The sequence below is a fragment of the Xiphophorus hellerii genome, chromosome 8 (assembly GCF_003331165.1).
Source record: "Xiphophorus hellerii strain 12219 chromosome 8, Xiphophorus_hellerii-4.1, whole genome shotgun sequence".
Taxonomy (NCBI): Eukaryota; Metazoa; Chordata; class Actinopteri; order Cyprinodontiformes; family Poeciliidae; genus Xiphophorus; species Xiphophorus hellerii.
The window spans coordinates 20,079,133-20,095,769 of NC_045679.1; the positions used below are offsets into that span (position 1 = coordinate 20,079,133).

Below are 16,637 nucleotides of genomic sequence, written 5' to 3' on the forward strand. Positions count from 1 at the left end.
GATGCCTATTTTTGGTTTCATGCTGCCAAACAGTTTGGACCCAAGATGTTCCTTCGGAGATCTATTTTGGAGGTTTTAAAAACCTACACCAAACAGTGCAGTTCAGTGAAACTGTTAAAACATTTTTTTTTTATTAGTGCAGAAACTATTAAAACTGAGACAGGACATATTTAACTCTGATTTTGTTTACTGTTACCTTATATTTCACTATATAAACAGATGATAACATTTAGATGAGTTACACTGAAAAACTAGCAAATATGTTATTCCTGAAACACAAAGCATGTGGGTGTTTGGTCAGTTTGCATTACTGTAATGGATATTTAAACTACTATGTGTAAAAATTGACCTATAATTTCCCAGGGTTGTTTTTTTTTTAAATTATTTTATCTGTCTTAAACCAAAACTTTGCATTAGTTTTAATAAAATACTGCGGCCATCTTAGATTCTATAGAGTAATTTCCATTTTTACACAACATTCTTATTTTTCATCTGAGTTTTTTTTTTTATTGATCCATTACGTTGATTGATCCACACTTATTGTATCTTTCTATATTTTTGATAGAAGATCTTAAATGTACCTGTATTCTACTAACTTGTGTATATTTCTGAAATAAGGCAATTTACTTTTATTTTAGAAGGATCTTAAAAAGGGCTTTGCCACTCCAGCCCCCATGTTCCACCGTTCTTTGGATGCCTTCCAGGTCCAACACACCTGAATCAAATGAATGGTTAATAACCAGGCCTTTGTAAAGCTTGTCGACGTGCCAAGTAGGTAATTCAGCCCATTGATTCAGGTGTGTTGGAGCAGGGATGCATCCAAAAGTTGCAGGACAGTGGCACTCAAGGACTGGAGTTGCAGAATCCTACCTTAAGATGTAATTTTCTTAAATCTAGCTGCTAATGATAGCTATATTTTCTCAATAACCTTAAGTTAAATATATTTTTTGTCCCTTCAACTGAATTATCTATCTTCTTTATCACATTTTATTTTTCATTTTAAAACCCCCAAAATTACACTGTTTTCATTGGGATTTTATGACAAACTAACACAGGGTAGAGCATAACTTCGAAGGGGAAAGAATAGAATAGAAATATGCAGAAATAACTTCATAATCCTAAACATCCTTGAATCTATGGGCTTCATTCTTTGACCAAGATTACAAGACAACACATTTTACATGTGTCGGTCATCAAACTACACTATAAACTACAAATAGGTAGGTCATTTTGAAAGACACACACATTCATTAATAGCCATTTGAGAAATTCGAAACAGGTTTATTTACAAACACTCAATATAAAGAATGATCAAGAGTTAAGAAGTACCGTATAGACCAACATATACCTCCTTCCAAAACGTAACCTTTTGTTTTTAGTCTTGAGTCAATCATGATTGTTGTCAGACTTGTTTTGGTGTCTATATTTGATGAATTCACTCACTATCTGTGGTACATAAAGAACCTATAAAAATCATAAACATGTTTAAACTCAAAATAAACTAATAAGTTTTAGCTGAGCATAAACAGAGGCAAAAATAATCATTTACATTCGTCTAATCTGTAAAAAGTACAACAAAACTCCAGTGTAAATCAGCACAACTTTCCAGTAGTGAAATGTGTGATTTTTTTTTTACAAATGCAATCAAATCTATGCAGTTCAAAGTAAGATAAAATAACATTAAATTAAATAGTTTTGTGCTACAACAAACACGAGCAGCAGCCGTCATCATTCTTGCACCAATAATCAGTTACTACTATATTCTACAGCCGACTTGATCTGTCTGTGTTTCCTGTCTTCACCTCCCAATGCACTGTGAAGAGGCTTAAGTGTAAACATATTCCAGTGATCGTTAAAGCAGGCACACACAAAGCCAAGTATAGAGTAAATTCATGCAGAGCATTTCATGGCAATGAATGCAACTTACAGAGAACGATTCCAGAAGAACATGAGCCAGAAAGCACACATACGTTTTTTGAGGGGTTTTTTTTACAGCAAGCCTTACATTTCCTTTCATTCAAGAGGCAAACCAACATTTCATTCCACTGTAAGGTATTTGTACATAAGCCGGACACACAGGTGCATTGCACATTGTCCAGAGGGATTTGATATTCTATAAGGCAAAAATGGCTTAAGACAAGATCGACAGCTGGGTTGTTTTGTAAAAGTTCTTGCCCCAAACCAAAAATAATTAAACACATTGGTGTCTCATCTTAAATATTGCGGTTGGGGGATTGTTTTGGGTATTTTTTTGTTGTTTTTTTTAGAGAGAGCAATTAGGCCTGTGAAAACAGGCCTTTTTAACTGAGTCTGAAAGTACTCACACAGCTGAATAGGAAAGAGATTACAAAAGTAGACAAGAAGATGTTACTGCTGTATAGTCTAACATAGGCTTGTTTGACACAAACGTTAAGCTGCCACACCCACGGACTGTCCAAGAGAAAGTTAAAAGACGGGGCATGAAGCCACTCCCACTGGAGCCCCGTTTCAGCTGAAACACCTGTGCAACCCAATAGAAAACAACACCTCTGTACAGCGGGGCCACTTCAAAAACTTCACAGAAACAACACTATTATGAAGATCACTTTTTATATTGAACATGAGCATCCTATGGACAGAGACTCGAAGATCGCCACAGTGACATGACAGCTGTAGAGGCTCTTTAAAAAGAGAAACGTGTTCTAGCGAGCAATCTTCACCATACTGTTGAACTAATCGGAGCGAATAAGTGTGTACTCCAATTGCCAAGTGCATAATCCTAACAAAAACAAAACACATTTATTTAAAAACCAGAAAGAAAAAAAAAAGATAGATCATGTGCAGCGCCCCGTATGTACATGGACGATCCCACGCGTGTGCATGTGGATGAAGTTAAAAATTTCATGAGGCATAGCGTGGAAGCCTGGCCGTGGCTTCACGTTGTCATAGTAGTGGTGAGTAATAAAGATGCCGGCTGGGTTCATGGGAAACGCCCAGAAACCGTAGAGGTGCACCTCCTCGCAGAGCTCCATGGCGGCCGTCACGAGCATCAGGCCGCTGCTAAGGCGCTTGGCCCGGACGCCCTGCACCGCCCAGAAACGCTGCACGCTCAGGAGATACTGCGGGTGGAAGAAGAACACGCCTCTCTGGGAGTCGAAATCGTCCAGCATGTACTTAACTCGGAAAGACACGTCAGTGTTGCGAGTGTTGTAAAAGGCGGGTAGCACCACTGATGAGTTCTCGTAGTTCTGGAGGACTTCGTAAAATGGCCGCCGCCATTTCTCCAGCTTCTGAAATCTGGACAGGAAATACAACAGAAAAGTGGATGTTAAGAATATAAACAATGCACTGCAAAGGTGTTTTCAGACAATTTGAACTTTTTCACATTTTGTTAAGCGAGAACAACAAACTAAAATAATTTTGAAGCAATAATGTGCTCAGTAGAGGTCTCTAACTGCAGTTCTCAAGGGTCGGTGTCCTGCAACTTTTCAGCACAGCTGGCTCCAATATTAGCTCATGCTAGTGAGGCAGCCATTTAATTCAAGCGTGTAGGACAACGGACACATCAAAAAGCTGCAGGACTGCAGTTTAACATCACTGGTCTAAAGTAACCATGAGGCTCTTAGCCACTTCTATGATCAATATTAATGCTAAAAAAAACAAACATAATGGTACGTTTCCCCTTTCATTTATAAGTAAAGTTTAAATCAATGCAGTGTTCAGATTTATAATTGCATGCAATTAAAATTCTATTCTATAAAATCTCAATAGAAATACATTGACATTGGTGGTTGTAAAAAAAAAAAGAAAAAATCTTCAGAGTTCTAAATTCTTTTGATAGAATCTATAATATCTTCCATATTCACAGTACCTCTCTGTAATAATACTTGGATTTATGGTCACCAGGTCTGTCTTGGTGCCCACATCTGCTGAGTATTTCTCACTGATGGGGGGGACATTGCATCTGCAAGAGACAGAAGGAAAATAAAGAATTTCCTTTTTTTTTTTACTTTGGATTCATAAGAGCTGCACAATACTGATATTTCCTGATGTTTTCCTTTTTTTGACTCTGAAATTTTAGGATGTGAAATACCAAGAGAAGTGCTAATCAAAATATATAATTTTCACTCTGATAGCATCTTGTTCTGATGTCCAGTCAAGTACAAATGGTGTAATAAACTAATATAGAAGGTAAACATGTTAAAAATCATGGAAATTGTGCATTATATTTATGTTTTTGACAACATACCCAGGGTAAAAATGACAGGATGACTAAATAGTTTAAGTTAGAGCATATGGTTCAGGATACTTTGATCTTTTTTTCATATGAAAACAAGGATTGATTAAAAGGATACTAACCTGTAAAACAATTTATTTCAATCTCTCCAGAAACATTTCCAGTAAAACATCATTTAATCTGTCAGAAATAACAAAAGACCAAAACATACCTGAAAACAAAATCGGCTGAATCGATTTCCTTTCCGCATTTGCTGTTCTTGATGATGCCACCATTTCCAATGACAGCACATTTTTTGAACTGGGATTTGGAAAATGGCATATCCTAGATTTCAGAAAAATCACAATAGAAGAGCTTCATAAATAGTAATAATAATAATAAAAAAAAGATCTCATATGGTACAAAAACTACTAGACCGGCAGCTGAGCAGAAAAAAACACAAAGAAAGATGCCAAAACACAAGAAGAGAAAATTAACTCACATCTGGGAACATCTTGAAAATCTCTGTGGTAATAGGAAGGATGCCACTGGTGTCCACCTCGTACCTTAGCTTGGAGCCTGAAGGAGTGTTTCTCTTGGTGGTGAACAAAAAGGATGGAGCATTACAGCAGCGGGACAGAGACATCCTTAGGATGGAAAAACATGAAATCAATAAAGATACATCAGCTATGATGACTGTGCTTTATCTTTCCATGCACATTGCTGCATTTAAAAATGCTTTATGCAGGATATGCCAAGTGAAGAAATAAAAAGTGTTTTCACTATTTTTCAATAAGAAAGTAAGTTATTGGTGCTTTTGGCACATTGTTTCTTTAACCATGTATCGTCATGCAGATTTCAAAATAAAACCACATATGCAATGATGGAATGGTGGTATAAAAGCAGAATAACCTGTGTGTTTGATTAGCATTTTTTGCGACAATTTCCTCGTTCAGAGCTCACAGGTACCTTAATACTCTCTGATCTTATGTCGAAGTAACAGTAGAAAATGTTTAAAAACATTATCAAGATCAAATCAGAAAATAAAAACAACCCATTTTGTGCTGAACGAAATCCCCAAATGCTCAAATGTCATTTGAAAAGACAAAGGTTCATTTTCGTGATGCAGTTCTTGCATTGAAATGAATGGCGCTTACTTAAAGTTGCTGGTCTCCTCTTTGTTTTGCTCCCACTTGCAGATTTGTAGGTTTCGCCATCTTTCAAACAGCTCTGAAGTTTTAACCCTGATGGACAAAAATCACAGATTTAGGAGCAGTTTGTTTATATTCAACAGGTAAGCATGTGAGACTAAAAATGACAATACACAAACAAGGAGAAAAAAACTGCATTGGTAATTTGCCGCTGATAAAACTATTTCAGACAAGTTTTTGTCTAGGTACCCTCTTTGTTGTGATTGTCGAAGAATCTGACTCATGTCATTATAAGAATGAAAGCAGGGAAGCTGAAAAGGCCTTTAGTCAGAATAACTATGACAACATTTTTGGCAGCCTGGACTTGTGCATAAAAGGTCAGTGGATAATAATCTTATTCATTTAAGAGAGAAGAAACTGCTGAGATTGCTATTGGCACCTCGGGCTCATTAAGATGTGCAATGAAGCTGAATGAGCAATAAACAAATGCATTATGTAAATGTTATTTATAGCATCCTGGAGAGCAGGAGTGACCTAGTCTGGTCCTCAAGAACTACCATATGACAACTTTTAGATGCATTCTTTTTCCAATATACCAGAATCAAATGAAGGGCTCGTTACAAGGCCACTGCAGGGCTGAGTGACTGGCGGTGAGTCACAAATTAAAAGGGCAATTCATCCGCTTACTTTAAAACTAGAAAGCTAGAATTTTTCATCTCCAACTATTTCATGTATCTTTTGCGAAAAACTTGCTAGAAAGAACTCCTTCTGTGTTGTTGCAGTATTTTGTCTTTTTCTTTAAAAATAGCATTAGCAAATGATAGTACATAACAACAAAAGTGAACTCAAGACACACCAAATCTGATTGCCATGGTCTAGAAAAAAATTATTTAGAGACAACTAGGCACACTATACTTGGGGTCATTGCTATCAGTCATCCAAAAGTTGGGACACAATTATGTTCTTCTTTCACTGTCTTAGCAGACATCTTTTAATCTATTCCTTTCCTCAGCACGGGGATCAAACTAAGACATTTGTTTCATTTAAAGGGAAACATTCAGTTTTATTTCTCAGACCGAGCACATTCAAAGTACAATCCCCACTTACTGACACTCCTGGTAAAATTTGTATAAAAGCCTAATATAACCTTGAGTTTTATTGCATTTTGCCTCTCTTCAGAGGGTGAAAAAAGGCAAACATACCATAAGGCAGATCTGTATTGATCTTAAATAGTTATAATGATAATGCACAATTCTACAGTCAAATCATTTTGACTGTATCAGGCAAGGCCAGTCACTGTAAACCTTCCTGGCAGATGAGTGATAATAGTCCAGTGTGAACATCGGCGTCGTCACAAATAATCACTCACATCGTCAGGACTTTGACATCCATAATCTCCTGTCTGAGCTCCCTGCAAGCCGTGGAGTTGAATTCAAAAGAGCCGTCATAATTTTCCAGATACCTGGAGGGATAAACACAGTCATCCTCTGCCTGCAGCAGCTGACACACAAGAGAATCAACAGATTGACAACAAACTGTTTTAGTTAACTACAATGTGCACAAATGAGCAGTAAAATAAACACTCTATAACTTGCCACAGTATGTCTATGGTTTGAGTTTATGAAATATAAGAGTATATTATTATGAAATATAAATATAAACAAGTAGCACTTTGGGATGAAATAATGAGAGAAGTGATGCAACTGATTTTTCGGCATCACAAACAGGACAGTAGTATTCTGGTTAATGGACACTTGCACCAGATTCTGTAACATCTTAGACTAAACCAATGCAATACGAAATATTAAACCTCTTATATTTTCACATGTCAAACTAAGTATAATGACACTTGCATGGCATTAAAGAGATATTTTGGGATTCTAATGTGCTTTTTCCTCATATACAAGAGCATTTGAAAAGAAAAAGGGGTTGATTCAGGCTTACTAGGTTAAAATGGAGGAATGGTTATAGTGTAATGTCTGGTGAATATGAAAATGAGTGTTTGTGTTTTTTTATCACAATACACTGAAAATAAGAGGGAATTTTAACTATAATTCATGATTTTGCACCACTGGAGACATAGACATATAAACAACTGGTCATGCAAAGAAGGGATCATAATATAACTCACTATAAGCTGGTAAATTACTTCAGAAATACATAAATCACTGCACTGAGATGGTTATAATAACCAGAACATTTGCAACAAAAAAATTGTCATCCTTTTTATGCATTAAAAATCTGAATAATTTAGCTTAGTTGTCGACTTCATACTGATTTGATTAAAAACCAACAGGCTGAATATTTTTGAATATGTGATCAGTATAAGTCAGCCTGAAATTATATGACTGTGTCTAGAATCGGAGAGGGAAAACAGGAGGAGGTATGAACCATCTCTAATGTAATGTTTAATATGCTTTTGGCATTTTTATTCAGCTAATACAAATTTGTACTAAAAAAAGCTTTTTTTTTCTAAACTGCGTCTTGCTAAAATCTCTAAAGTATATTGGATGTTGAGCAATTATTTCAATTTGTAATTATTTTCCTACTTGTGTAATCTGTACTCTTAAATCAGCTTGAACATTCATTATCTTTAAAATCTGGAAGTGTTACTGATTTTTTTTTTATCCTACAATTTTGAAGGACCTTATTGTGCCTATTTTTTCCATCTCTACAATTTCACAATTTTTCCACGATGAATATTTTGTGTAAAATACACTAGAAGTAAGAACACATCTAAATATATATATATAATTTTTTATAAATACAAATGAAAGCCTGCATGTCCTGTACAATAATTTCCACTGCATACAAATTGCATACTGGCTTGGTCTTGCCATTATAGGCTCTATGTGGTGATACTACATGCACACGTTGTCTTTTACCGTTATTGTTTTTTTTCCTCAGTAAATCTGCAACACCTGCAATAAAACCACCAGTGGAGGAGAGGCGCTGTCTTCCAGAGCTATCAAAAAGGTGTGAAAGTTCATAACTTCTAACACCCAAATATGTTTTTGCATAATAACATGATGGAACTTTCCACGGGTGTTAATGTGCATACAGAAGTAAGTGTCTGTATTTTTTATTGTAAGCCTGGAGACCGAGATCCAGTGCTTTTATGAATGGTACTATATGGAAAACCAGTGATGTCAAAATCTGTGGTTGTGGCTTTAGATTATGAGCTCAGTGCAAAATGCACTCTGTGATAGAAAGCTCTCCATGAAGACTTCAGTCAAGTTATAGTAGAGGAGGGTTTTCTCCTACCAAAAAAATCAATAAATTAATGCAATTTTTCCATCATACCAATTCCTGTGGGTGTTCCACTTAAACTATAATCATTGTCTTTGATATTGACTGCAGCATGGCTTGGTCGGTCGTCGCAGGGTTAAAACTAATTATTTTAATGTTCTTTATTCCAGTAAGAAAACTTGTTTCCACAACCAAATTGTCAAAATACAAAATGCCTGCAGACAATTTTATTCTTTGGAGAATTGTTATGTCTCTAGTATCCAAATTAATTACGAGACTGACCTGCTTATTCTTACAAACAAGGCTAAGAATAAAATTTGATTGGTTCCTTTCAACTTGTATGTGAATTCAAAACAGTTCCAATAAATTAAAAGGCTACACTGTTATTAAACAGAGACATAAATATAATCTAAAGGCAGAAGAAAAAAATATGCCATGGCTTGCATCACTGTCTTGCTAATGGTTATTAATCATGAACCAAAAATAAAAGGTTCATATAAGATTTGAATCACATTTCATAGGAAATGTTCCCTTCGTAACATTTCAATGCACAGAATGCATTTTACAATGATCAATTACTATATGTTGCTACTACATGCAAAGCAGTTGGGGATAGGCGGGATTTAGCAGCAACAACAATGTCAGTTTGTTCAAATAAGTGATGGCATTTGTTAAATATTAAATGGGACATTGGATTTTGAAAGATGGAAAAGTAAAACATATTACCTGTGCCTTTGGAAGTAAATGAGTTGAGCGATTTAAAGAATATGAAACAAACAAACAAAAAAACAAAATACAACAAGCAATACAACGAAAGTGATGCATAAAAGGAACAAGATGCTGGGATGGAATTGAACAAAAAAGGAGTGATAAAACTGGTTGTCTACATCCACCTGATGATGCAGTGTATTTCTGAGGTTATTCAGGGTATGTATAACAGACTTGACATAATAAACCCAGCTATCAATTTCTTTTGGTTGTTTTGTTTTAGCTAAGATGATGAAACCTTTGCAAGTGTGCTCCGTTCATGTCTAAAAGCAAGACATCAAGTAATTAATTTGACGAGATGAATTTCATCTCGTAAGGCGTCTAGGATTGACCAATCCAGCATTTTACCTCAGATATTGACAACAGTTATGAAGACTTGGAGATTTGAAAGGGGTGGGGGGGAAATTCCTGTCTTCTTGTAACAGCAGGAAAGTATAATAGGAGGGAGTAAGTCCAGGTCGCAGAGAGAGACAATGCAGATGTGAGAAGGGGAGATAGAAGGAGCAGAGTGTCCACACTACGTTACATGGCATACACACAGAAAGCTGTGCAGAAACACATGACACACAGGTTGGGGAAGGAGGAGGCATTTGGAGATGGGTGCTAGATGGGGACACAAAGGGACAAGGAGAAGCCAGAACATCAACAGGAGACGGTGGCTCAACCAGCGTCGGAGGGTGGAAGGAGATTTGGGGGAGAGAGGGAGGTGGGTGGTCGACGGGGTTAGACGGCATGCAAGAGCAAATCTTAAGTGCAACCGCCACTGAAAAATATGAGTATATACCTTTCAAACTAATGACAAAAAAAGAAGCATTCTTGGGTTTCTGTGAAAAAGACTAGAAAATGCCTTCAGATAGGCCTACCTTTGAGAGCGTTTTTTTTTCTTCTTAATATCAGCTAGGCAGGGTGTGACTATTACGGAGATCTGTGAATCTGGCTGAATATTCTGACGGAAACATCTGTCAACATGCAGACAGGTCAAGTTAGAGTTAAATGTTGTCCTGTACCATCACCACCCCCTGCCAACTTCCTTAACCTGCAGATTTTCAACAAAAGTAAGAAAAAGAAAAATGTGCTGCTGCTGCTGCTGCTGCTTGTGCTCTTTCTACAATCTCTGAGGAGACTCATGGGCATATCCCAGTCCACACATGCTGGCCTGGGTCGTCTCTATAATCAGTTCTATCTTTCTTTCTCTTTCTCACACACACATACTCATTCTTTTTTTTAAATAGAGATGTTGTGTAGTTAGTCAGGATGGAAAGGTACCTTTTCCTTCCATTTCTGGCAGGCTTCAGAGATCCGTCATCGAAGAAATTAACGGGGCCGGTCCAATTTCCGGTCTCGTCCCCTTTGACTCGGCTAAACTGTTGTGCACTAGTAAAAAAATCAGTCAGTTTATTTGGTATTTATTTAGTCCTTGTTCTGTGCACCCATACATACAAAAACACACACACGCACACGCCCACACACACACACAACCAAGTTCACGTATCCACTCATGAATCTCAAAATTGAACATTCACACCCTCAGTCATGCACAGGTTTAAGAAAACAGAGTATGACACCAAACATGGTTTAAAATGATGTTTTTTGCTGACGACACCACGATTTGAGTAGTTAATTCATGCTTTGCTGGGCTGTTTCCCTAAATCTGAGTGCGATTTAGACATTTTGCTGCTCAACGTGGACTTGCAGGAGGATTAGACTTGTAGGTTGATGCAATGTACTTTAAAGAGAGAAACAATAATCAGAGTCAAGTTACCGCAAATGTCAAATTGCCTCTGAGGGACTGAGGCCAACAGATTTGCCAAGTCTTCTCTGGCCAATTTAAAGCCAACATAAAGTTGCCAATTTAGATCACTTTCACAGCCTGTTACTTGTAAAGAGGATTTAAAGAGAACATCCGTTTAACTATTGGTGCTATTTTTTTTCTTTTTTTTTGGTGACTAAGTTTAAAAGTATTTGATTTTAGGAAGAGATTATAGTTGAAACCCAGCATTTTTTAACAAACACATTCCATCTCTCCAAGCACGACGGGGTGTAAAACTTTTAATATGCGACTGACAGTTATGCAAGTGTACATGTGAGTCATTTCTGTGAGTGCCCCGTGGGCACTGAGCTAATTTCAGTGGGGGAGAGTGAACCCTAAGAGCCTCTCTGGACGCATTATGTGAGCGAGCATTCATCACGGGGGACTTGTGTTAATGCCATTCTGTAGGCGCTTTTAGCCTCGCTGAGTGCCTCTCCAGCATCTCCGTCCCACTCTGCGAAGCAGCGGTAGGAGTGTAGATCCTCATATCAGAAGAGTTTTTGGTGGGGGCGGGGGATACGTGCATAAAATGGAGCATAAGCTAATCAAAGCAGAACGATTAAGGCACCTAAAGCCTGCCTACTGAAAGCTGATTACATAAATCTCTTAGTCTAATATCTTGAATCCAACAATGAAGAGAACTTTATTTATCCTGTTTACCACAGTGGGAGCTGGACCAGATCCCAACTAAGTGGCAACTAGACCATTTATCTGCTGCCGCTCACTTAATTATGTGCTCAGTTCAGACAGTAATCCAAGTGTCAAGAGACAAACAAGCACAGACCTGTCCATTTGTCATCCTCTGATTCCATCCTGAGGGCCTGCAGGCAAAGAAACTGAGATTCTGTAGAACTTTAAACCTGCTTTATTAAAGACTACTATGAGTGTCATTAAGTGTCCCTGGGGTTCCCAATAAATAAACATCTGCTAACGTTGATTCAATTTCTTCCTAGCATGTGTTTTAATTTCTTATTGCAAAGCCCCAAAAGGCACACTTCTAGTGTTGTGATCATCCAGAATAAACCTTGGGAGGGCATTTAGGTGCAGTAACTTTCAAGAGAACCGCAACCAAAATATTAAGGATAATAACTAGTTTCATGCAGTGGGGACTGAGGTCAACAAGAGAAAGAACAAAATGGTTCAAGAGGTTCCAAATGTTTCAAACCCCAAAAAGTCATGAATATACCCTTTGTTTGCTCATAGTATCTTACGTTGCTGCAGCTGGTCTATCATCACCTTAACAACGAGTCAAAACAGAATGTCGCGTCTTACCACAGCACACATTCTGCATCAAGGCAATAGATCAAAACAGAGTCAGACAAAATCTTAACTCTTATTTATTGGCTGTGTGATTAAATGTTCCTTTTGCAAGAAACAGGACCACAAATTCGGTAGATCTCTTTCTTGAAATGTAAAGATTCAATGTTTTTGTTAGTTTTGTAGCCGTTGTGGCATAACAAAATTAGATTCCAGGTAAAAAATAAATAACTTAAAAGATTTGGGGTGTTGAACTAGTTTTCAATCATTCCTTTTCAGGGTGGATTGCTTATCCAGCGAACAACTTTAAGGATTATTAAAAACAAGAAATGGGTGCACAACTTTGAATTTTCTAGTTATATGAACAAGCCATAGACATACGCCCTCACTTATATTTGTTACATGCACCCCAACCACACACATTTTTAAACCAAAGATATCCTACTCCAAAGCTCTTCAAGCTTGACTAAAATTTGGAGTCACGCTCCAGACATGTTTGGATTGGGCCGTAATTATGTCAGAATCTTACAGTTTCTCTGCAACTTGCATAGTGTATTTATATATTTGAGCTTTTATGAACAACTTTCAGTTGATTTGAGACAATCTACAATAAATTCAAACTTATCCACCCCAATATGCTTGTTGTTTTTTATTCACTGAAGTTGAATTAAAAAAAAAAGATTTTTAACAGATCGTCAGACTCACATTTCTAACCACAAACTCTCCTTTCGAGCAGCGTAGACTGAATGAATTCTGACACAATAAACTCTTAAAATGGATCATCTCTAAAAGCAATCAAATCTGCTTACATCCGCTTGTCGCGTTTGGACGGTTACGAACCAGCCTCTTCCCAACCTGCGGCGTTTGCTCTAATCCCCCTGACAGAGTATTTTTAGATGTCACCACTGTCTTCCTTTGCAGAAGTATGTCACTCACAGGGATCATAATAAGCTACCTGTAGCTCTGCTGTTTTCACAGTCCATCTTTCCTCATAACCTGATATCAGGGAATGCAGGCAGAGAGCTGATTCATGGGTACACAGCCCTGCAGAAACTACAGGGCCAGATTTCTTGAGTGTAACAATGTTCATGCCTCAGCTCTGACTTTAATGGTTGACCTCGTATAGTTACCGAGTAGACCTTTGAAATCTCTGGGATTGATGTGTACAAAGAGCAACGATCCATCTGAGATACATTGCAGGTACCCAATTGCTTTTTTTGTGTCGCATGCATACATGCCCAGTTTGCAGGATTATTTGACATTCTCTTTGTGAAGCCTGAGTTTCGGTGGAGAGGAAACTGGGTGTGGTCAGACCCATGTGGAAGACCTCCTTGTTGTTTACACTGTTAAGATGGCAGCTTCTCTTTTGTCTTCCTCGCTCCGCATTTCGCACACTCATGCAAACACACTCATTTCATCACACCCTTTTCGCAGTCTCTCCCCCACAGTCTCCCCACTTGTGCTGACAGACTGTAGCAAAATGGCTGCCGCTGATCCCACTGGTATCCGTTGTGAAGCTTGTTCCCGCCTCTTTTCCATATGGGCTTGGTGGAAAAAGCAAGGAGTAAAGTCAAGGGGAGGGGGTGGGGAGGGGGGCACAGACGGAGAGAAGTGCGTGAGCATCGGCTCTGAATTCATGGATCTCTCTTGGAAGGAGTCAGGATGCATGAATCCAAACTGAGTTTCATCAGACTGGGCCCAGCAGGGTGGCAGAGAGGGGTGGGGGGTTAGCTCATCCTGCGGCACATGTATGTTTGCATTGAAGGAAGCATATATGTGCTCTCTCTGCAAAAAGAAAAGTATTTAGATGTCCTGTTCTTGAACAGAGAAATGGGTGTTCCTCGTGAGTTTTTTGCAAATGGCATAGAGATCTAACATCCCAGCTTCTCAGCATCTGCTCATCTCACGCTGATTCTTTCCAAAAGCATGAATCCTCCTGAGAGTTAGGGAAAGATGGCTCGTTGAATGGGCTTTAAAAGAAAAAAAAAATAAAAGGGGCGTGAAAGAGGACTCATCACATTATCTTGCAGAGCTGCAACAGACCCAGCTCTGCAGTGGCTGTGTGTGGACCAATGAGAAATACACATCATCTTTAACATGCTGCTATCTGCAGCCATCGTAGTAGCTTTCATTTTACGCTGTCAGAATCGGATGCCTCTAAAAGATGTAGGCTACGACCAGTCAAGAAGGCTGAAACAGAAAAACAAAAGCTTTTGAAAAAAAAACAAAAAACAAAATAAAAAACAAAGGGAAAACATTACCATATACAGCTGAAGCGCTGTTTATGGTATGATTCATGATGCTTAATATTCAAAAGACACCAAAAAATAAATTCTATGCTGCTGGGGAAAAAAAAGATGGATGGTTAGTTGCTATTGTTCTATTAGGCCATCTAATGCTTGTTTACCCCTGCTTCTCAATGTGTAGTTCAATTCAAAACACTTGCATTTAGAATGAGTATTTTTTTTTATTTAATTATTTTATCATGCATATTATGTCTATCATTACTAAACTATTCACTAGTATGAAAATGACTATGAAGGCATGCTTTTTTTTTAGAGCTGATTATTTTACCTTTGCATTACAAGCGAGATTCTAATTGGAGGAGGAGATCAATACTTACCTCTTGATGTAGTTTTTCCCATAAAGAATCTGTTGTAAAAGCGTGACGAGTCCAAATGCGCAAATAAATATGAAACACAGGGATCTACTGCCGAGTATATCTTTGCCCGACGACGGGTCGGTGTATGCCATCCTTCGGCGCAGCATCCAGAGCTGACTGTGACACCCGGGTAGGTGTCTCTCTGCGCCGCATCCAGGACCAGGATCACAGGTGCCTCAATACCCGCTGAGCTGAGCTGGACATTGTCCGCCACCTTTCTACGCCGTTTGTCCGCTCTCAATCCAGGGCATCATTGTTGATGGATGGAAAGCATCATCTAATTCACTAACAGATCTGATATTTTCTGCAACACATCCAATTCCCCCTTTCCCCCAAAAAAATAAAAAATAAAATAAAAAATCTGTGGTTTCGCTCGTTACGCAAAGGTGGTCAGGTGAAGAATCATCAAAGGGTTCTGAAGATGCGCCTGATTCTTGATCTCAACGAGGTGCAGTCGCTCGGTCCGATGCAGGCATTGCAGGTTGTGGAAAATAGCGAAGAATCCCCTCGAAGGGTTAAATTAGGAGGGATACGCAAAATACGATGTGAGGCTTCATCCTCCTGTTGGCTAACACTAATCTGCTGACATAATATTGACAGGATAAATTCACATCCCTTTGTGCCTCATCTCAAATCCGTGCAAGGAGACGTGACTGCAATGAAAAAAGGAGGATGCGCCTTTTCTCAGCCAGGCTGACGGGAGCGCGCCGCGCTCCTCTCACATGGTCCTTACTCAGCCAAAGCCCAAGGTCACGGACTGCTTTTCAAGGATGCACCGGGGCAATCACAGCATCTCCTACTATCCAGGTCACACGAGGGCGCAGGGAATTGTGGAGAGGCTGCTCTCAAACTGTCTTGGTACGATGTGAGCTTGATTGCAAACTAAAAGGGCACCAGGGATGTTGCTAAATATAAAGATTTTACAACCTCCTTTCTCCATCGGCAATGGCTCACTGCCCAGGACGCCATTGTGACAAGGGGCAGCATAAAAACAATTTATACTGCCCCAATTACACGCCATGCAACACTCCTGTGGACTGAATGGTGTGAGGTCAGCTGCTTAGAATCTGAACAATGTGGTGTAGAACAATATTCAGTGTAGAATATTGAACTAAACGGTACTACACTGAACCAATATTCTTTAAAAGACTGGGGATGTACATCAAACCTTCATTCTGCTTTTGAAATCACAATCAGGAGCATTTTCTAAAGACATTAATCCTAACAATGTAAATTAAAGAAGAAAATAGTGAAGGCATTAAACTCTTTAATTAGACTAAAAGTATGCACGTTCACTTTTGCAACTGCTTAACATCCTGATATGTTTGTCAAATTTAAATGAGAATCCAACATGATTGCAAGATATACATCATCTGTAAATCATTTTGAGTTGTCTTTTTCCTGTGTTGTAGAATTGCTCTTTAAGTAAAGCCCGATAAATTGATTCACCGACTGGCTCAATGTTTTTAGATTTGTTTGGTAATACCTCATTGTCCTTCGGATTTTATTTGTATTTTATTATTTTACAAGATGCGACCTCAAAAG

The 16,637-nt window shown here is 38.3% G+C and overlaps 1 protein-coding gene across 3 annotated transcripts; it reads right to left on the minus strand.

The window, feature by feature from the left end:
- Positions 1 to 1,265: 1,265 nt before the first annotated feature.
- st8sia5 (ST8 alpha-N-acetyl-neuraminide alpha-2,8-sialyltransferase 5) lies at positions 1,266 to 16,039 on the minus strand. Of its 3 annotated transcripts, XM_032569347.1 has the most exons (9): positions 15,054 to 16,039; positions 10,630 to 10,737; positions 10,227 to 10,322; positions 6,716 to 6,808; positions 5,353 to 5,439; positions 4,698 to 4,842; positions 4,428 to 4,540; positions 3,851 to 3,943; positions 1,266 to 3,276 (listed from the first exon to the last, which is right to left on the minus strand). In XM_032569347.1, exons 1-9 carry the CDS (start codon positions 15,197 to 15,199, stop codon positions 2,814 to 2,816), a joined length of 1,344 nt encoding a protein of 447 aa, XP_032425238.1. In that variant the 5' UTR covers positions 15,200 to 16,039; the 3' UTR covers positions 1,266 to 2,813. The 3 variants fall into 3 exon arrangements, with proteins under 3 accessions (XP_032425238.1, XP_032425239.1, XP_032425240.1); XM_032569348.1 differs by lacking the exon at positions 10,227 to 10,322 and having other exon boundaries at positions 15,054 to 16,029; XM_032569349.1 differs by lacking the exons at positions 10,227 to 10,322; positions 10,630 to 10,737 and having other exon boundaries at positions 15,054 to 16,029.
- Between the last annotated feature and the right edge of the window lie 598 nt (positions 16,040 to 16,637).